Source organism: Arvicanthis niloticus, chromosome 12, assembly GCF_011762505.2.
Source record: "Arvicanthis niloticus isolate mArvNil1 chromosome 12, mArvNil1.pat.X, whole genome shotgun sequence".
Lineage (NCBI taxonomy): Eukaryota > Metazoa > Chordata > Mammalia > Rodentia > Muridae > Arvicanthis > Arvicanthis niloticus.
The window spans coordinates 75,663,655-75,686,234 of NC_047669.1; the positions used below are offsets into that span (position 1 = coordinate 75,663,655).

The following is a 22,580-nucleotide window of genomic DNA, read 5'->3' on the forward strand; positions in this document are numbered from 1 at the left end:
ATAAATACTAGAAAGGAAAAAAACCCTGACCTCTGACCAGAGTGTTGAGAAACAACATCAATGGAAACACACCACAGTCACACACACACACACACACACACACACACACACACACACGTGTGTGTGTTCACTGCCCTGAATTCTCAACGTGAAACAGAAGTCAGTAAGAATGAAGCAGCTGGGAGGCAGAGACGGTCCTCAGAGCAGACCTTAAGTCTATGTGGGAGACTGGGACCCAGAAAGAATCTCAAAACTATTCTTTCCACACTGGCTTTCACCTTTCTCAAGAACTTCATCCTGATGGATTGTGAGAGAGTAAATTAATGTTCCTCCAGCCGGTTATTCAATAGGAAAGCAAATCCCCACCACCACTGGCTGCCACGGTACATTTTAAAGAGCCAAATTCACTCTGTGTATGTTTGTGTGTGTGTTTGTGTGTGTGTGTGTGTGTGTGTGTGTGTGTGTGTGTCTGTGTGTCTCTGTGTGTGTGTGTGCACACACGAATGTTTGAATGTGTGCAAGTGAGTGTACATGTGTATGTAGACACCTGTAGAGGCCAAAAGTCCTCCCATTTGTTCACCGCAGTATTTACTGAGGCCGGGTCTCTTGCTGAGCCCAGGTCTCTTGCTGAGCCCAGAGCTAGACAATTGGGTCTGTCAGCTTGCCCAGGGCAGCCCTCCTCCACTCCCCACAGGCTGCAACTGCAGGCAGGCTTCTGTACCTACCCAGCTTTTTATGAAGATGTTGAGGGCCCCAACTAGGGGCCCACTGTGAATATATCCAGAGCTTGTCCACAGTGTGTCCTCCCCAGTCCAAGACCTGAGAGACAAATACCAGTGGCTCTTCTGACACAAAACCACAGCTTGGGTACTTCAGTTGTACATGTTCTATCTGAAGAGTGAAGTGTCCCAGACACCTTCCCAGGAAAATAGCCCGAGGTCATCTTTCCTTTTCATTTCCCTGCTGCAGTCAAAAGGCCTATGTCCTAAGATCCCATGGTCAGGACTCAGAAAAGGGCAAGTAGGCCAGGGGCAAGCCAGCCAGCATTACCCTCTGAGCACCCAGGCTGTGCTCACAGATCATACACTTAACCTCATCTCCGGCTGCACTCCTCAGTGTTCAGGAAAGGAGGGAAGGAGAGGCCTAGGAGACTGACGGTCACGTTCCACTGGAGACACGTGGCCAAGTACCTAAATCTCTGAGGACTGGCTTTACTCGGTATCTTTATGTTGTAAGTCAGAGTGGTTAAGTTTAGCCAAATGAACTGAACACAGAACTAAATATAAGTAACTTGGTGTTAGAATTCCTATGATGAAGACATAAACAGAAGCCATATGATTAATGCCCGGGAATGAACATCAGAAATGGTGCAAACTGCAGAGCTGGGCTTGGCAGCTCACATCTGTAACCCTGGCAATCAGGATGCTGAGGCAGGGGGATCACTGAAAGCTTAAAAGTGGCCTCTACTACATAGTGTGATAATGTGTTCCAGGCCAGTGTGGGCTAGTGAAAACTTGTCTCAAAGAAAAAAGAAACACCCTGCTTAGAAATTAATTAGATAATAAAATGTAATAAAAGAATGTTTTTTAAATGGCAAAAGATCATCCTGTGTTGATATTAATTCCCCCCCCCCCCCCCCGCTCCGGCCTGCTCGCTCCAGCCCAATGGTTTTTTTAAATTTATTTATTATATGTAAGTACTCTGTATCTGTCTTCAGACACCCCATAAGAGGGCATAAGATCTCATTACAGATGGTTGTGAGCCACCATGTGGTTGCTGGGAATTGAACTCAGGACCACTGGAAGAGCAGTCAGTGCTCTTAACCACTGAGCCATCTCTCCAGCCTGATTAATTTTTCAATTGGAAGCATTGCCTTCCATTTCTTAGCCTAGATCCCAGGAACTGGTTACGCACATCATGTTTTTTAAGCCATTCAACCTCTCAACAATCCAACCACCATTGCATTACCTCGCTGCACTATCATTTAAACTGCACTGTTTACGCCAGTCTCCCATGTTGCCTCCTCTAGCCCTTGTACAATCCTCTCAGACCTGCATCTGTCTCTCTAAGCCAGTACAGTGCGACCACACAAACTAAGCTCGCCCAGGGACAGTGGCCAACCTGGAAGGCAGCGCCCCCAACCCCTTTTCACAGTGCAGGCATGAAGGGGGGATTTTGCTCTTTTCAAGTGAAGCAGGTGGGATGGGTGTGTGGCATCCCCTGACCACCGTGCTTCAGCTGTGTGTGAACATCGCTAACCCCACAGACTGGCCTGTTGCTGGCTGACAACAGAAGGGGCTCCTCAAAATCATTTGTCACAATGAATAAGAAACTGACAGCGCGTCACCACGAAGGGATTAGCAGGAACACACACCTGGAGCGTCTGGCAGTCTGCCCAACACCAGGTATCTATCCCTCGTGGAGCATCGAGGAATACAGGTGGGGGAGGTGGGCTCCAAACGCATTTCCAACATTTCCCTTTTCCTTTTAGACATGAGTGGCAAACATAAAACCAAAAGCCTTCTGACCACAAGGCAGCACACAGAAGCTGTGATTTCCCACAACTGAGGAAAGCTCAGGGCAAAACCAGTTTGATCCCAACTGACTGCAGATTCCACAACAGTCACCCTTCAGCACGCTCAGGGAGCTGCTTCCTGCGCTCCCTCCCACCGGTGCCAAGAGCCTGAATCTCGAGTCTTATACAGAACAGCACAGCATCTGCATATCTAGAGATTAAACAGTCTCTAGGCGGCTGGAAACACGTACTGCATTGCGAATGCTGTGTGAATACTTGTTACACCAAACTGTGTATTGCTCGGGGGAATGACAAGAAAGATAGTCTGTGCTTGTTCAGTAGAGGCGGGATTCTTTTTAGCTGTGTACATGTGTGTGATATGTGTGCTATTCTCCTGTGTGTGTTGTGTGCTGTATGTGTATGTGTACATCTGTGAGTGTTCATACAAGTAAGGGTAAGTATGCACCATGGCACACATGTCACAGGACAGGCTTGGGTGCTCCTCTTCTACCCTGTTGGAGACAGGGCTCCTTGACATGCGGGCTGGCTGCTGACTGGCTGCTAGCTGAGGAGCTCTCAGGAGTCTCCATCTCTGCCTCACTTGAGGAGCACACACAGGCTCTTGGGACTTAAAGGTCAATCAATACGCTATGCTTGCTTGCTCTTTGCCTACTGAGCCGTCTCTCTGACCTAATACAGGCTCCTTCCTTATATTTTTTTTCAAATATCTCATCTACAGTTGGTTACATCCACAGATACAGAACCACGTGTGTGGAGATGGAGCCGTGCACTTTGAGCACATAGGACGGAGCTCCGTTTCTCCATAACAGGACTACAAACTTCAGACTTCACACTGGCAACTCCAGAATCACCTCTACTCTACACACACACACACACACACACACACACACACACACACACATGAGAATAAAACATTAAAGATATATTAATATAGTTTCGAAGCCCAAACCAAAGTCAAAATAGGAATCAAGGCTGAAAACAATCATGATAGATAAGTTAGCATTCGTGATTTCTAGGCGGCCGACGGCTGAGCCCGCTCACCTCAGCAGCCAGCAGTAAGTACAGCGGTGTCAAGGCAGGAACCTGTGCAGAGTCACAGCTCAGACCGAGGGCAGTCAGGATCTCCTTAAGGACCTCGTGTCTTCTCATGTTGCTGGATTTGAGCACATTAAAGTCGTCTGAGGTTTGCACCAGGGACGCACTTGGAGGGAGCTCCAGATGCACCTGAGGGAAAGAGAGCAGCAGGTGAACAGTGGGTTTGATGGAACTCTGAGCATGACTTTTCTTCTTATCCCATCAGCCTGGAGCCTGACCATCTGCAAACTGATGTCAAGAAACATCAGGATGAGGCCTGGAACAGCCACTTAAAAATAATGTCCTCCCAGCTCGAAAGTTACGATGGAGCCCGACCCTAGAGGGCCACCAGCCTCTTTCCAGGTCATGACTCTTGCCGTCAACGGTCCAACCGCAGGATCTTGGGAAAGTCACCAAACCTGGACTAAAGGATCTGGGAATCCAACATAGCACACTGCAGAACCTAGGGAGGCATGACGGGTCAGGCTACAGACGTCTACCCTACCTGGCAATCGGAAGAACAGAGTGGCATATTCATCATTTGGAGACTGTTGGCAGGACGTGGGGTGGATAGGGTGGGCTTCCTGGACAACAGAAAGGTGTTCCTGACCCACCCCCTACCCCACACCTGTCTGGACTCTAAAATGTGGGGCTTCCTATATGAAGTCGGGTGTTAAAGAGATATATAAGATGCATGCTGGAGACTGCATGGAGGTTTATAAATACACACGTATCTCCATCAGCAACCCTGTCAGGACTTCTAGCTCCCAGGAGAGCTGATTTCACATTCAGTGACAGCAAAGCACCCATGCTGAGTTTTACTTTGTTTTTGTGAACTGATTTCCCAAGCGGAACACTGGGAGGCTAAAGAAGTGGGATGCCAACCTCAGGTCCATTCAGCTGCTCACTTCACACCTCAGCTGGAACCACGGCGAATATAACCTCCAAACATTGTCCATAATGGGGCACGTGTTGAACTTGGGGCCAATCTGAACAAGCAGGTGGTCAGTGGACAGTGAGTAGACCTGTCCCCCAGACAGCCCTCAAGGGGTTACAAAAGAAAGGGGTGCCTGCAAGGGTCCCTGTCCTAGTCAATGGGCCACTTCACCCAACTAAGCACGTGCTTGCCCTGAAGGTTAAGCTATACAGGTGACACAATAAAATGTGCAAAACTGTGGGCAGTGGTGGCGCACGCCTTTAATCCCAGCACTTGGGAGGCAGAGTCAGGTAGATTTCTGAGTTCAAGGACAGCCTGGTCTACAGAGTGAGTTCCAGGACAGCCAGGGATACACAGAGATAGCCTGTCCAAAAACAAACAAACAAAAAGATAAAGTTGTGCTCCTGCAGGAGTTTAGGGAGAAAGGGAAGCGCACTGCTGAACACATGTGGCCTCACTGGATGGCACACACAGTGAAGTGTGCTGAAGTGATCTGTACACGAGAAGGACACACAGGGGAAAGGCCCCCATCAACAGGCCTCCGGGCCCAAAGACACCACCTCTAAAGCTGGGGCGGGAAGGCTGTAGCTGCTGGGCTGTGGAGGGCCTCAGAGGGCAGCATGTGCTGGGGGGTGGGAGGGAGGCTGTAGCTGCTGGGCTGTGGAGGGCCTCAGAGGGCAGCATGTGCTGGGGGGTGGGAGGGAGGCTGTAGCTGCTGGGCTGTGGAGGGCCTCAGAGGGCGGCATGTGCTCAGTATATACAAGATCCTGGTGCTGCCCTTAATGACAGACAGAACAGCACATGGGACGCTGGACATACGACCCTGCCTCCTGCTCGTCTGTGATCCTGACACGAGTCTCATGAGTCTCACATCCGTTTGCTTGCAACTCGGATGACGGGCCTAGATCGGATGACAGGCCTAGATCCGTGGCCTGACCTAGGCTTATGGCTCCTCAACTGGACAGAAAAACGTAGGAAAAATGTCTCTAGCAACAAATGCAGAGAGTGGTGGCCGCATCCATTGGGCAGAGACCAGAGATGCTGATAAATGTCTAGAGTTTATAGGACCACATGCCCCGCAAAGACTGACCTGGCCCACAATGTCAAAAACTGAGAGCCGGGCGGTGGTGGCGCACACCTTTAATCCCAGCACTTGGGAGGCAGAGGCAGGCGGATTTCTGAGTTCGAGGCCAGCCTGGTCTACAAGAGTGAGTTCTAGGACAGCCAGGGCTACACAGAGAAACCCTGTCTCGAAAAACAAAACAAAACAACTGATAAACTCTGCTGTGAAACGTCTTCCCTGAGCTGGGCTGGATGAGCAGATGCAATCTTCTCAAATTCATTCTCAAGCTGGATTTAGGCGACTTCATACCAGAATCCAGATCCATTTGATAATCAAATGCCAGCCTTGATTCTCGGCTTTACATTTTCTCAGTAACTGCAGTCCTCACGGCTGTGCTGGTACACCGCCTGCAGAATCTTTTCTTGTTACTATGACTGTGAAGCAAGCAAGCTGGGACGCCCCCGCCTAGTGGGCAGTCTGTACTCTGCCTTCTCCCACTGGGCTACATCATTGCTGAATTTATTACAAAGATGAAGGCTATGAAACTGAACAGAGAAAGAGGAAGCTAAGCAGCCTGTAATGATATTTATTGGTTGATTTCAGTGAGGTAGGATAGCAGCAGACACTGGAGGAGCAAACAGTGACCCTGCCACACAGGAGACTGGAAGTCATTTAGAACCAAAAATGACATTCTAATCCCCGGACTCTGATTTGTGAGTCTGCATCATATTGCCTTTTTTCTTCCCGGGGCAGCATACTGAGGTATCAAATTTTATGGTAGTATTGGGGTCGATTTGAAAGGCGCAACAGGCAGATGTGCCACGGAACTCGGAGAAACGGGCTGCGACGTGCCGAATCAATTTTCTAGCACAAGTCTGTGCGCAGAAGTGGGGGGGGGGGGGGGGAGAAAAAAAAACTCTTCAAAACTGAAACACGGCTCCAGGATGTGGGGTTTTCAAGCGAATCTCTTTGAGAATGCATGGTTGCTATAGTGACCATATTTGCAGAGACAAAGATAAGAGGAGCGTTTATTAGGTGCCCCCAAAACTAACCCATGTGGTCTGCAGCCTCACAGGAAACCTGATGGCTCCGTGTGTGAACATCTGTCCCACTGTCCAGATTTCTGCATTTTGAGCATCGTCTTCACAAATAATGGGCTTCAGAACAAAGAAGCAAGAGTGGGAGAGAGCTCGGGGTGAGTGCTGGCCATGTAAGTGGGCAGACCTGAATCCCCAGAACCCACAAAATACAGATTCAGCAGCACGCATCTGTAACCCCACATTCCCACAGAGGTGGGAGGTGGAGACAGGAGGCTCCCGGAAGCTTGCTGCCCAGGTAGCCTAGCACAGGTAGCAGTGAGCCAAGGCTCTTCCTGCTGAGCCGTCTCTCCAGTCCTAAGCACTCAGGTTTTAAACATAACAAATGGTAGGAGAGCAGAGGCTGTGAAGACCCCCCAATACTGCACGCATTCATGACCAGGAACATTGATAAAGGAGCCGGGAGCCAGTTTCTAATGGCTACCCTATTCCTTTGAACTTCTTGCATTAAACAAGGGCTTAAGGATATTAACCTGTGTGTGCTCTGAGGCAAGAAAATAAAGTAACATATTTTTAGGAAGAGTGATACTAATAATGATTAAAGCAAGAAAGAATTTTCTGGCTACTCCTTGGTTAACCTGAGGGTTTACATAATCTTGCCACCTCCTGCCTTGGCTCCTCAATCACATGCCGTTTGACCAGTGAGGGTATTCATAAAAGCCCTGACCTCGCACAGACCTCAGCCAAGAGTACAACTAACCACTAGCACTTAAAAGCTTGTGTGTGTGTGCGCGCGCACATGTACACGCACACAAGAACACATAAGCTTACGGGTGGAGGGCAAGGATGAACTCAGCTGCAGTTCCTCAATGATGCCCACCTTCATTTCTGAGACAGCGCCTCTCACTGGCCTGGAACTGTGCAAGCAACACTGGTTGTGCAGCCAGCCCCAGAGAATCCAGCTCTGGAATTACAAACACACGCCACCACACCCAATTCTCACATGGGTTCCAGGAAATCAAACTCTGGTCCTCATGCTTGAAAGTCAAGCAACTTCACTGCAGTATCACTGTCCCAGCCCCTCCTGGGACTTCTCAAGCCTTAAAGAGCATACTCTGTCCCAAATACACCCAAACACAACCACATATCAACATCAACCCCAGTACCTGGCAGAGAACGGCTTCCCCTCCGCAGGTTCCAAAAGGCACGTGCACAATCATTTTATCCTTGTCTTCATTCTCCAGGTGGCCCTGGAGCCTGCCAGGGCTTGGGCCTTCCTCATAAATGTAGCCACTGCTCAGGACACTGAGCCGTACCTCACTCCCGTCAGCCTTAGAGAAAAGCAAGCTCTGGGCTGTGTTCTGTAGCGCGTCTCTCCTGGTCACCCGAAAGCCACCGAACGTGAAGGAGGAAGACAGGCCCAGCACCTTCCCTCCCTGAGAAAGATAGGCCATGAACTTGTGGTGTATGTCCTTGGGGATAGGGTCCCTGCTGGCAATAACTAACAGGAGGCAGTTGTCTGGCCACGGGTCCCTCAGAGCGCTGTCTTCTAGCAGCTGGTAGAGAGTGTAGCTGTCCCTGTCTACACAGTCAGTCAGGACAGATCGCACCTGCTGGAGCCGGCCCAGGGCTTCCTCGGAACCAGAGCCCACGTACAGCAGGATATTGGGTGCCTTTCCTGAAATATTGACTCTCTTCGCTTTCCACTGAGGGCAGAGTTCACCGGCAGCACCCTCCATACCGCTGCGATCACAGGGAAGATCTGGAATGTTCTCTGCAGACGCACACCTCACCGACTCGATGGTGCTGTTCTCAAGTTGCAAACACTCGTGGCAACTGGACAGGTGGAGCTGACAGAGCTCCGTGGAGCTCGGCCCTGGATCCCCATCTGCAGCAGACTCACTTCCAGAGGCGCAGCCGCTCCTCTGTGGGGAAGGGCCTTCACCAGCAGCCTTCCAGTCACCTTGGCCAGCATGCTCCATGACACCTTCCACAGGCTGGGCCTCAAGGGAAGCTTCTGGGCTCAGGGGTAGAGCCTGCACTCGTTTGTCAGAGGCCTTGCTGAGCTCCTTCAGAGCAGGGTCCTTTAAGTGAACTGCTAGAACATGAAAGGGAGAGACCATCAGTCAACACTACTGATCAGAAATCCGGTGGATTAGAATGCACTTCCTGTCTACCCCAACCCCACACGTGTTGACTGCACACTTCTACGGTGCAATCAAACCTGTTGGCTAAAACTGAGAGTAAATCGTCCCCTAAGTCATGGCTTTGGGAAGTCATGACAGCCCAGTGAGGAATCACTGTGACATCCCCCGAGCATGGGAACGCTTTCTGAAGTCACTTACAAACAATCTTCTGGGCTATGAGGCCGTTATCCATCTGGAGCCTGTCCTCCATGAAGGCCGCCCCGAGCTTGCTGAAGTTGACCACGCTTGCTTCAGCAATTAACTGGTAGGGGTCCCCAGGGCGGCAGGCTAACGGTGAACAGCAGTCTGACCATCTCACAACCTGAGGAAGGAGTAGGAGAGGCAGAGAGGGAAGCTAAAACTTCTCATATCTAAAATAAGCAGACACAACATTTCCCCCTCAGGCTCCTCCACACCAGGCTACAGATGGGCGGATCCAGCAGGTTACAGATGCTGCCTCTGATTGGGAGCAAGGATGCTTGGGCTCAGACATTCCATTCTGACCTAACAAGAGTGATTGGTTACAGAGCACTAACCAAAGCTCTGCCATTTAATATAGCTGTGCCTGATGTGGGCTTGGCTCTCACACCAGCGGCACCAGAGAGGCCAAGGCCTGAGGCTCCCAACTTCAAAGCCAACATTAAGCCACATAGTGAGACCCTTCCTCAAAAATCAGAACAGGGAGCCCGGCGGTGGTGGCGCACGCCTTTACTCCCAGCACTTGGGAGGCAGAGGCAGGCGGATTTCTGAGTTCGAGGCCAGCCTGGTCTACAGAGTGAGCTCCAGGACAGCCAGGCCTACACAGAGAAACCCTGTCTCGAAAAACAAAACAAAACAAACAAACAAAAAAAAAAAAAATCAGGGGACCAGAGAGATGGTGCCATGGTTAAGTACACTTGCTGCTTTTCCAGGGGACCTGGGTTCACTTCCTTGCACCCACATGGTGACTGACAATCATCTATAATTCCAGTTCCAGGGAATTAAATGCCCTCTTCTGGTCCCCTGGGCAACACACCCATATGCAAGCAAAATACCTTTACACATAAAATTAAATTTAAAAAACAATAAAAATAAATGTAATTTAGAAATAAATAAAGGTAAGCAAACCCGCAGCTGCTTTAGACACTGAAGGTGACAGGGACGTTCTCCAGACATGGGTAAACCTAGCCCTCCCTTTTGTGACGGGCACAGGACAGGAGAGTCCACAACACCCAATAATGTAAAGGAAACCTGCCTACCAGCTACTTTCAAGCAGATGGGGGCCAGCTGCAAAGATCTATCTGATAGATCTGATAGCACATCAGACCTCTAGTCCCAGGGTGTGACTCTCTGCCATTACATTCCAGGAGTTCTCACCTTCAAACAGGTCCAGGCACTGATTGTCATGGGAAAACACCACAGACAGTTCACAATCCCATCACTAGAGGGCAGGAGACATGCAAGGAGAGAAAAGCCTTCCAGTTTTGTATCAAAGCACCTCACACAATCTCCAAGGACTCCCAGGGGAGCCTTGCTGCAGTCTGGACTCAGACTCCACTCCCTGCCCGCCTTGGCCCTGTGCAAGTGTCTGCACCACACAGCACCCTCTTTGTAAAGTCGAGAAGATGATAGCATTAAGGTCACCTCGGATCTATGTGGCAGTGAGATCAAAGAGACCCTGAAATGCCACAGGGGACTAGAGAGATGCTCAATCCCTACTTCCTGCTGTTTCTGAGGACCCATCTCCCTCTTCTGGTCTGATACACACATATATAAATAAGTTTTTTTAAACAACAACAACAAAAAAAAAACAATCTTTTACCAAAAAAGGAGTAAAGCTTAGGCTAAAGTCTTCAGTCAGTGGGAGCTGTTTCCATCAGCAGCCGTGAGCATGATACTCTCTTAGATGCTACAATTATCTGTCACCAAGCCTGATAGCCCGAGTTCAACCCCCAGGACCCACATGGTGGAGGGAGAGAAGTGACTCCTGCAAGTCGTCCTCTGACCTCCACGTGTGTTCCAAAGTACATGTGTGTACTGACACACAGGTGCATACACAAAGGATAAACATAATAAAGTAAAATTTTAAAAAAGGAATTGGACTCTGAATGCATGGTGGGTAGAGAGGCAAACAGTTCAGCCTCGTCAAGAACCATCTCAGGGTTCTTCGGAAGTTAAATGCTGAGTCACCACATGACAAGCAATTCCATCCGAGTATGCGCAGAAATTAGAAACAAGTCTCTCTCACGTGCGAGCACACACATGTACACATGTGCATGTGTGCACACACACACACACAGAGTACATAAATGCCCACGGTGCTGTACGTAATTTCTAAACCAAAACCAATCCTCCTATCCTGTAACAGGTGACTGCATGAAGTATGTATGTGTATACCCATAAATGGACAGTGAGGCAGGCGCTGAAGTACAACTCAGGTGAGCCATAAACAGCTCAAAGGACCCCGTCCCAGTCAGGTGTCCAGTGCTGTGATGAAGCCCCACGACCAAAACCAAGGTGGGGAGGGAGGGTAATTTGTCTTACTCTTCCATGCCACAGCTGATCATCAAAGGAAGTCAGGGCAGGAGCCCGGAGGCAGGAGCTCATGCAGAGGCCATGGAAGGTGCTGCTTACTGGCCTGCTCTCATGGCCTTCTTAGCCCACTTTTTACAGAACCCAAGACCACCTACACAGGGTGCCCCCCCATACACACAATGAGCTGGGCTCTTCCACATTGATCAGTGATGAAGAAAATGCCCTGCAGGCCACCAGTGCGGAGGCCTTTCTCAGTTGATGTTTCCTCCTCTCGATGGCTCTGAACCCGTGTCAAGATGATATAGAGTAGGTGACTACCAGTAGGTCCTTGGGCACTTTGTCTTTTCTCAGAACCCCACTCCCTACCCCACCTCCACTTCTCTCTCTCTCTCTCTCTCTCTCTCTCTCTCTCTCTCTCTCTCTCACACACACACACACACACACACACACACACACACACACCAGGTGAACAGCCCCTGACGCACATGCCTACCAGAGTCCAGGGCAGAGGTCCAGCTCCCAGTTAAAGTACATGTGGCCTTTTTGTCTAGGCTGCAGTGGTTCTCAACCTGTGGGCCAAGACCCCTTTGGGGGTTGCATATCACATATCCCACATATCAGATAGTTACACTATGACTCATAAAGAAATTACAGTTATAAAGTAGCCATGAAATAATGTTATGATTGAGGGTCCCCACACATGTGTTTGTCACACTTTAAGGATATTCGATTCTGCCACACAGTAAACAGTAAAACATACTCATGAATTCATACACTCCATATACTTTATCTGTTTTAGAAGTGTTTTTAATGTGTATGGAAGTTCTGCCTGCATGTATGTGTGTGTACCAAGTGCATGCCTGGTGCCCTCAGAGGCCAGACTGGGGCGTCAGATACCCTGGGCCTGGAGTTACAGATGACTGTAAGCGCTGAGAATAGAACCTGGGTCCTCTGAAGAGTAGCCAGTGCTCCTTCACCACTGAGCCGACTCTCCAGCCCCTGATACCTATTTTATGATATAGAACCATAAACCTGTAAGTGTGCCCTTCCCAGCCTTGATCAGGCCGAGTAAGACATACTAAAGACAGGCCTGTGTGTGCCGACTTGGATGTACGGATAGAACTGGAGCACTGCCCAGAGACAGGAAGTCACAGAGGACCAAGCACGATTGCCAATCTTCATGGTCAACTTGATCGATTTTAAGAGTACCTCTGAAACACATCCCATGGCTTATCAACTGAGGAGGGAACTCCCACCCTGAACTCAAGGGGCTCCATCGCATGGATGAGGGACCCAGGCCAAACAGGAAGCAAAGGCACTCTTCACTCTCTGTGCCTCCCGGTCTGCTGCACTGTGAGCAGACAGCTTCACTCCTGAGGCCACAGCCTTGGGCCCCTCCAGCATCACCCATCCCTGCCAAGACAGACAATGTCCTCACACTTCGAACAGAAAAAACCCTTTCCCTAAATCCTTTCTCATTGGATATTTGGTCACAGCACACACACACACACAAAAAAAAGAACACAAATCATGGTACATCTAGATGTGAAGTTACTCTGAAGTTACTTTGACGACCGTTCTCTATGTAGACAAATAACAACACGGCTTCCAAGCGGGCCGCAGGAATGCGGCCACATCATTACAACAGAGCAGCGGCGCACTGGCTTCGGGCACCTTCCTTCCATCTGCTGAGCCACGGCAACCTCTGGTGGCAGGAACGGCTGACACAGCAGAGGGGGACCGCACGGCCTGTGCCCCAAGCATGTGGTCCTTCCATCATGGCTGCCTGATCCAAAGTGTTCCACCCCAGACCTTGCCTCCTTTCTCACCGATCACTGAACTGATTTGAATGTGTTAACTTGATCTGCCAGCCTGTTTTGTGACCACTGGGGCAGCAGAGGCAGGTGGATCTCTGTGAGTTCAAGGCCACTCTGGTCTATTAGACAGAACCTTAGATAGCTAATGAGGAGACAGCTGTGGCAAGCGAGCTAATGCACCCCCATATCTAGTGTTCCCTCTTCCCCTGAAGTGACAGAACTCTGAGTCTTTGCTGAACCCAGAGTCTAGTGAGGGACTGACATCCTGCCCTCTCCTACTGCTAATAGGCCAAGGAGACTGGGCAGCTAATCTGAGCGGCTGGGTGGGAGCAGCAACAGCCCAGGCAATCTGTGGACCACGGTGTCAAAGAGAAAGCTGATCTTCCGATTTTCTCTCTTTCCCTATCCTGAGGGCTATAATGTGTGTGAAGTCCCTGGTGTCAGGGCACAGCAGGGGACAGAGGCTGCCTTTGACCCGGGAAGGCAGATAAACAGAAGAAAAGAGAATTGTCCCTAGCTGCTATGACACCTCACTGGGAGGGAAGTTCACTTTCAGCCTGCCTGAGCCTAAGTCACTGTGGGTCTCTTTGTTACAGTAGCTGTCCCATGCAGTGTAACAACCTTGTCACTTAAGAGGCAGCGTGTCCTTAACCCCATGGTAATGAGCAATTAAGTAATGACTTAGAAAATTAAAAACTACAGCAGCTAGGGGCTTAGTGATGCCAGGTCCTGTATTCAATACCCAGCTCCAAAAACAAAGACCATATTTACACCGTGATGTTTCGAAAGAAACTGCATACATTTGATGTTTTATTGTAGTGCTTTAAAAGTTTTAGCTTCGAGCCGGGCGGTGGTGGCACACGCCTTTAATCCCAGCACTTGGGAGGCAGAGGCAGGTGGATTTCTGAGTTGGAGGCCAGCCTGGTCTACAGAGTGAGCTCCAGGACAGCCAGGGCTACACAGAGAAACCCTGTCTCGAAAAACCAAAAAAAAAAAAAAAAAAAAAAAAAAAAGTTTTAGCTTCAGTTTTTTTGTTTGTTTGTTTGTTTTTAAGTTGAAATCTTATTAAATGGGCTGGAGAGATGGCTCAGAGGTTAAAAGCACTGTCTGTTCTTCCAAGAGGTCTTGAGTTCAATTCCCAGCACCCACATGGTGGCTCACAGCCATCTATAATGAGGTCTGGTACCCTCTTCTGGCCTGCAGGCATATATGCAGGCAGAAAGCTGTATGCTATATACATAATAAATAAATATTTAATAAATAAATAAAAAGACAATATCAGAACCAAGCTCAAAAAAAAAATAGAAATCTTATTAAATTTACACATACTACTTTAGGCTGCACGAGGCTTTTACTTCCCATTAAGCATGGTGTCTTGGTTATCGTATCTGTTGCTATGATAAAACACCATGACCAGAAGCATCTCAGGAGGAGAGGGTCTCCTTAACTTACAGGTCACAGTCTACCATCAGAGGAAGCCAGCCAAGGCAGGAAATGAAACAGGAACCTAGAAGCAGGAGCTGATGCAGAGCCATGCAGAGGTGCTTGCTCCTCACTGGCTTGCTCCCCATGGCTTGCTCAGCCTGCTTTCTTGTAGCACCCAGACTACCTGCTCAGGGAAGGCACCGCCCACAGTGCACAGGATCCCGCTACAATCATGAATCAAGACATGCCCTGCAGACTTGCCTAAAGGAACCCTGATGGGGGATGTTTTCAGATGCAGTTCCCTCTTCCCAGATGACCCTAGCTTGTGTCACGGTGACGAAGATCTAATCAGGATACGAGATCACCTAAGCTTGATCTCTGTGACCCACGTGGTGGAAGCAGAGAACTGGCTCCCTCAAGGTGTCCTCTGACCCCCCATACATGCTATGGCGTGCGCACATGTACACAAATAAATAAATGTAGTAAGAATAAAAATAAAGGGCTGGAGAGATGGCTCAGTGGTTAAGAGCACTGACTGTTCTTCCAGAGGTCCTGAGTTCAAATCCCAGCAACCACATGGTATCTCACAACCATCTGTAATGAGATCTGATGCCCTCTTCTGGTGTGTGTGAAGATAGCTACAGTGTACTCATACACATAAAGTAAATAAATAAATCAAAAAATATTTTTAAAAAGAATAAAAATAAATACCCAGAGAAGATAATACAAGCACATCACACAAACTTTTCATAGGTTAAAAAAAGTAAATACAAGCAATTTTATGTAATTTAACTAAATGATCATTTGTCATTTGTTTTGAAAATAATTCTTTAAAAGGTTAAGTATAACAGTCATTTCTATATACAAAAACTACTCAAGTTCATCAAAACAAAATGCCCTCAATCCTTGTTCTCCTGACACCAAAGGAGACTCTAGTCAGCCACAGGTACTGCTGGCTAGACTCAGCTTAACAAAACAGTTTCCTGTTTAGAAAATGCAGAATCACCAAATGAAAACCATTCATGGTTCCTCTGGCAACCAGGAAGGACATGAGGATGGAGCATCAGTAAACCTTGCCACTTGGCCCCCAGTGGCTTTAGGCACCTCAGCTTCCCTTCAAAGGCACTGCTGGAGGCACAAGGCTCTGAGCCTCGGATATGATGGATGTAAAATACCTGCAGGGGCTTGGTAGAGGGCATTGCCTTTGCCAGTAGACATTGAAAAGGTAAACAATGATTCGTGAACATTCTGGAGAAGAAGTGGGGTCCTCGGGCCTGCCTGCCACCCTCACTCCCACCAGCCTCTCCTTGATCTCCTCTCCTGTCTCTAAGTCCCACTTCTCACTCCAGGCCTCTCTCTGGACTGCTCAGGTGGGCGGGAGAGCTTGTCTCCCTCTCCTCTCTCCTCCCAGCAGGATATCCCAGCAGGTGATTACACAAACTAGGGATCCCACAAAGCTGAGTGCAGCAGTGAGCTGCAGAATCCCTGAAGGGCAGGCAAGAGGCATGGTGGACAAGTGACAAGGACAGCATCTGGGGGAGGGGGGGCAGGACGCCACCCACGCTTAAGCAAGAGTATCCTAGCAGGGTGTGCCCCAGGACCAGAACTCTGTCCATCAAGGGAAAAACCAAAGAAGGGCCACAAGACAAGGCAGGAGGACAGCAGTGCCCCAACTTAGACAGAAGGCTCAAGAAGGAGATGAAATGTGGCGCCATGGAAACACACATATGGGGAGCTGTGTGGATCAAACTTGTTATGTACAGCAGTGGGAGGAGGAGGTGAAGAGGTATTAACTAGGGATGTCTCTCTCTGTGTCTGTCTGTCTATATCTCTGTTCTGTCTTTCTCTGTCTCTGTCTCTCTTTGTTTCTCCTTATAAACAAGTTTTGGACCTGTGACTGAGTTTAAGTATTTTCAGCATGCTCCAGACAAGCTATCCAGGAAGGAGGTAGTTATGCAAGCCAGCTACTTGGAGTGCCGGGGAAAGGAAGAGATTACAGGGATGGACCAGTCCACCTGGGACAGAACATGAGAGCAACACTGTTGCCCAAACACACTGCAAGATGGCTCAGTAGGTGCAGGCACTTGCTGCCAGTGCTGACAACCTGAGACGGACCCGGGCCAAGCATGGAGGAAGAGAACTGACTCACGGCAGTGGACCCTCAGGTGCTACCCTCCATGTACACACATCTGTACATAATCAATCAACCAACCAGTAAGTGTAAACAGGACAAAATTATACAAAGAAATTAAGAGGGACCAGGGAAATGGCTCCATTTATAAACCCTAGCGCCAAACCACTCCAGGAGTGGTGAGCCTTCAAACACAATGGGAAGGTGGAGACTGGCAGACGGGTGAGCCCCAGGTGCCAGTACCAGACCCTGTCTCAAAAACAAGGCAGAGAAACTGAAGATACCTGATGTTGTCCCCTGGCCACCCATATCCACCCATGTGTACAAACACATGCATACAAACGCACTCGCACAAACGCATGTACATACACAGACAAACAGATGAAAGGAATCTTACTAACCCAATATATCCCAAAAAGAGGAAAGCTATGCAAAAAGTCCAGGAAAGATCATTCATTAAAAAATAAACAGACCAATAATAATAATAATAACAATTAATAATACAATAGACAAAAACCCACTTGGGTTTGGACAGAGACACATCCTTAAGATACACAAGTAGAGGCTGGAGAGATGGCTCGGTAGTTAAGAGTACTGACTGCGCTTCCAGAGGTCCTGAGTTCAATTCCCAGCACCCACATGGTGGCTCACAACCATCTGTAATGGGATCCAATGCCCTCTTCTGGTGTGTCTGAGGACAGCTACAGTGTACTCACATATAAAATAAATAAATTATTCTTTTAAAAAAAAAAAAAAGACATACAAGTAGAACACGTCACTCACGGTTTCTGAAGACGGTGGTTCCTGGAAACTGGTGCCTTGTGCCCAAATGCTCTCTGTCACAAATGCTATATGTTCTGCGTCAAGTATGAAGGGAGACACGAGAAACAGGGCCCATTTGTTCAAGTCGTCAACAGACTACAAATACGGAAAGAAAGGAGGAGTCCATGTCATTTCCCACGCATGTCACTTGTGTCAGCATGCCTGGCATGCCCTCCTCTTGCTCCTTCCCAGTCTGCTGCAGACCCCCCCCCCCCTCGACTCTTGTCTGACTGTGCTGTTTAAACAGCTTTATGGGACAGGTCTGCTTCACAAGAATGTCAAAAAGTCTCTGGGCATTTGTGCCCACAAAAGTCATTCTGACTGCTACTCCTCACAGCCTTATGTGCGTGAGCCTTCCAAATTGCACCTGGAAGGAAGCATGGTTACCAGTGAGGTACACACCTGGCAACTTCTAAAAGTCACACAGTCGTCAAACCCAGAGACTGGAGCTACTTCAGGAGGGAACCTTTCCCACATGCAGACATGCCAGCAGACATGCTTTAAAGGAAATGAGCGGCCAGTCAGGAATTCATTGGAGTTTTTAGGAGTGGATTAGAGACAAGACTGGTTAGGCAAGGAGATGTGTCTGGCCATTTTTACCTGTGGGTTTTACATCCCTAGGCTCAAACAAAAAATAAGTGTCTGTACAAATAAATTTACTTTTGTTCTTGTCATTGACCCCTAAACTACACTCTATAAATAACCATTTACAGCTTTTCCCTGCATCAGGGATTAAAGTAACCAAGAGGTGACTCAAATACGGGAGGAGTCACACAGAATGTGAAAACCATATTGTTTATACAAGGGACTGGGTCATCCTCAGGTGCTGGTATATTGTTTTAGGTGAGTTATCAACCTTGAAAATCCACTTCCTTCATTTCCAGATTTCTGGAAGGATTGTAATTTGATTTTAAGAGGTTTTAGTCTACTAAAATCAAGGGATAGCCAGAGCAGAAAAGGCTGCATGGAGACACCTGAGTCACAGCCCTGAATCCAGAGAGACACAGGAGGGATGTTCGGGCATAGCTCAGGTTGAGGGACAAGCAGGAGTGCATCCAGGGACAGGTATCCACAAGGCTGTACCCTACTTGGGGTTCTGAAGCAGGGAAGAGTCAAACAACTGAGTTAGCATAGTTAGAAAGCCAAGGTCATGAATATGTTCATCTAGGAAAATTTCTTTGGCAAATTCTCTACTCTGATATAAATCCCAAAGGTATTGTTTTAAATAACCAGCTTAGAAACTGCCACAGTGGAAAAGTCCACCCTCAATTGCTCTTCTTCGTGATCTCTCTCAAACCGTTTCTTAAGAGAACTGAGCCCAGAATGTTCTAAGAGGGGCAGTTGTCTGCACCCACTGCACCTGCCTTGCTCCAAGTGGCACTAGTCCTGTAGCTGTAAGCTTGGGAAATCTGAGAAAACTCGGTGTGTAATTCACACTTTATTCTTCAGTTTCTTTTAATTTTATGTGTACAGCTGTCTCGCCCCCATGTGTGTATGTGCACCATCTGCATTCCTTGGACTCTCTGGAACTGGAGTTACAGATGGTTATGAGACACCACGTGGGGACTTGGAACTAAGTGGACACGGGTGCTCTGCAAGAGCAACAAGTGTTCTTAACCACTGGGACATCTCCAATCCCTACACTGTATTTTTTATTTAGAGTGTTGTCTTTATTAGTTCCCTGGAAGCACGATTCCATCCCCATTCCTAAGCAGCTTGACAAAAATATTCACCCTGAAGTGAAATTATGATTCTCGTATGGGTGTTATGATTTGACATCTATGAAAAAACTCTCGGTCTAGTGCTGAAAGTGAGACAGATTTCCAGAAGGAAGCGGAAAGGGCAAGAGACCGTTGAAAAGCAAAACACTGTGTGATGTTCACGGAAACAAGCTATGTCGATTAGTATACTGTAGGAAGTGCACTGTGAAGTCAGGTCCCTTGCCTGCAGCCGACCTGTGCAAACTTCCCAGTGGGGGCAGCGGCCATCACCCTCCGACAGGACCAGAAGCTAGCCCATGGAAACACTAGGTGCCACGAGAGATGTCCTGGATGTCCCTGCTACAGCAGCAGGACCAGAGACACGAGGGAGGGGCAGCTGGCCGACGGCGCACAGCGGGGCTTCCCGGGCTCCAGTGCACGCCTGGGCTGTGCGAGCCGGGCTGCAATGCCGCCGCCGCGCCCCGTCCACGCGGCGACCCCGCCCGCCGCCCACCTGGCTCTCGCCGACGCAGAAGACGCGGCCGCCGCGGCTCAAGCACACGCGCGCGCCCCCGGGCTGCGCGGCCGCGCGGCAGAAGGTGAAGGAGCAGCGCGAGGCGCGCAGCCGCCGCACCGTGGACAGCACCACTGCGGCCGGCCGGCGCCCCCAGCGCGCCCACAGGTACAGGTAGCACAGCGTGATGAGCATGGCCGGCGCCCGCGCCCGGCCCGCGCCAGGCCCCGCCCCGGCCGGAAGCGAGGCTGGGGAGAGGGTGGAGTGCGCATGCGCTGCAGGAGTGGGCTGAGGGCGGGGCGGGTGTGCTGGGCAGGAAAGGATGCAGGGGAGGGATGCGCTGGAAGTGGAAGGATGCAGGCTGGGTAGCAGCTGGGGGCGCCAGGACCGTGGAGAGGGTGCCTCAGCTAAAGAGCGTCTATGCGAATAGAAAGGGCGGGCTAGGACTGAAGATGGCACTGTTAGAGATGTCACTGTCAGGTCTCAGGAGGCTAGCTTTTCCAAGGGGGGAGGGAGAAGAGCCAGGAGATTGGAGGTATGCTGTAGAGATGGAGGGTCCTGGGCTGCACAACTAGAGTGAACTGGGGAGGTGAGAGAGACTGTGCTAGGGACACACAGGGACAGGAGCAGAGTAGTGAGGGTCTGGGAAAGGAGGCAGTCCCGAGAAACAGGAGAGTTTGATTGGAGGCGGGGGATGGGGGTGGAAGTTAAGAGGGAAGGGAAGTGGATAGTCTGATCAAGCCAAAGTCCAACCTCCCTTCCTTGAAGGTGGGAATGAGTAAGGCACTGGGCCTAAGTTTATGTCAACAGCCAGTATTTGCTAACTATCAACACATCACAAATCAGAGGACTGACAGCCTCTCCCCAGCCCAGTTGGAAAAGTAGGTGAGGCTATTTAGGTCATGCTAAAACTTCAAAAGGTCTCCCAGGTAAATTACATGAATTCATATGAAGCACATAAAGAGACAAATGGGGTATTCCCACTACATGTCTGTTACCAGTTTAACTGTGAACGTCCTGAGCCCAGTGGGAGGAGGGGACATCAGTTATGGTTCCCAGAGGTCCTGTCCCAGGGGAAGCACAATTCTGGCAGGAATTAAAACAGCTGTTTTCTTCCCCAGAGCCTCTCTCATCCACAATAACTCTGAACAAACAATGTCTAGTTGCTTGCTGTCCTGACCCTTGCTCCCTCACTGTAAACAAGCAGCATAGTGCGTTAAGAACAGTCAGGTATACCGCCCACATGGCTTGCCTAATCCTAGGATAGATTTTTAAAGTACACCGGCCGTGGATCTGCCCATTTCAAATGGCCACTCATTCTGCAGTGGTGGTGCGCACCTTTAATCTCAGCACTTGGGAGGCAGAGGCAGGCCAATTTCTCTGTTCAAGGCCAAACTGGTCTACAGAGTGAGATTCAGGACAAGTGGAGCTACACAAAGAAATCCTATCTAGAAAAGAAAAAAAAAAGTCCACTCACAGAACCTCAGACTTTTGGTCAGATGGCATAGCAACAACAGATTTAACAGGAAAGTCCAGGAAGAAATGACTTGGCTCATAAGGAAGGTACATCACTGAGGACAGGAAGGCAGGCTGTATTGGAAGGAAGGCAGTCTGCTTCCCCCTGGTGGAAGTGGCTGGCTCCCTGTATGGCACTAGTTACCACCAAGTAGTGTTTGTCCTGATAGTGTTAATGTCAACTTGGCACAAGCTAGAGTCACTGGAGAGGAGGGAGGCTCAACTGAGAAAATGCCTTCATAAGACTGAGCAAGCTTGTAGGGCAGTGGTTCTCAACCTTCCTAGTGCTGTGACCCTTTAATACAGTTCATCTTGTTTGGTGACCCACAAACATAAATGAGCCCTGGTTCTATAAGAGAGTACGCTAAGCAAGGCAGTTAAGCAGCAACCCACCATGGCCTCGTAGGAATATGGAATACTTGCTGCTGTGAGTGGTTTGAACTGTGCAGACCTGGCCCAAGAGGTTTCAGTGGAGGATTTCAATATGTGGCCTAGAGACTGTTCTTGTGGTATTTTGGTGAAGAATGTGGCTACTCTTTGCCCCTGTCAGAAGGGTCTGCCTGAGGCTAAGGAGAAGAGACTCAGATTAACTGTGTTGACAAAGGACGGCTCAGAGACGCCCATCATAGACTGTTCTCTGCTTAAGTCTCATGAAGACCATTGTAAACAAGCATAGCAAACTGAGAAAGGAAAAATATAAAATATATGGTTTGAGTATTAAAGAGACACCAGGAAGTGAAGCAGAGCTGAATCCTGTGTTCAAGAATGTTAAATTAGCCCTGCAGTGGTGGCGCATGCCTTTAATCCCAGCACTCGGGAGGCAGAGGCAGGCAGATTTCTGAGTTCAAGGTCAGCCTGGTCTACAGAGTGAGTTCCAGGACAGCCAGAACTACACAGAGAAACCCTGTCTGGGGGTGGGGGGAGGGAACATATTAAATTCAATTAACGGAGTGGTGACCTTGGGGCAAGATCCCACTCAGCTAAATTTAGGTCCGGGCAGGGTGGTACAGGGCTTTAATCCTGAATTCAGGAGACAGAGCCATGCAGATCTCTGAGTTCAAGGTCAATCAACAGAGCAAGTTCCAGGACAGCCAAGCTTAGGCAGTGAAGGAGTTGGAAAACAGAAAACTGATAACAGAATAAAGGGGACCGTGTTCCAGCCCCAGCAAGCAGCAGAACACGGCAGCTTCAGCCATGTGGCTCTGGCGTTAGAGTCCAGAATAGAAGGAGACTACTGGGACAATTGATGCTGGTTAGCTGGAGTGGAGAAATTAGCAGTGATTAAGAAGAGACCATCACTGAGGTGAAA

General features: G+C 49.1%; 1 protein-coding gene across 7 annotated transcripts in view; it reads right to left on the reverse strand.

Annotated features, from left to right (window-relative positions):
- The window catches only part of Hlcs (holocarboxylase synthetase), a 179,174-nt gene that overhangs the window by 140,122 nt on the left and 16,472 nt on the right, over positions 1-22,580 (reverse strand). For 4 of the 7 annotated variants that reach the window (XM_076943178.1, XM_076943181.1, XM_076943182.1 and 1 more), the window contains exons 2-5: positions 17,504-17,638; positions 8,993-9,155; positions 7,814-8,745; positions 3,578-3,760 (exon numbers count right to left, since the gene is read on the reverse strand). In XM_076943178.1, coding sequence (XP_076799293.1) covers positions 3,578-3,760; positions 7,814-8,745; positions 8,993-9,044 — 1,167 coding nt within the window. In that variant the 5' untranslated portion in view covers positions 9,045-9,155; positions 17,504-17,638. Of the gene's footprint in view, positions 1-3,577; positions 3,761-7,813; positions 8,746-8,992; positions 9,156-17,503; positions 17,639-19,756; positions 19,986-22,580 lie in introns of those variants that run through there. The other 3 variants (XM_034515641.2, XM_076943180.1, XM_076943179.1) reach the window with 2 other exon arrangements.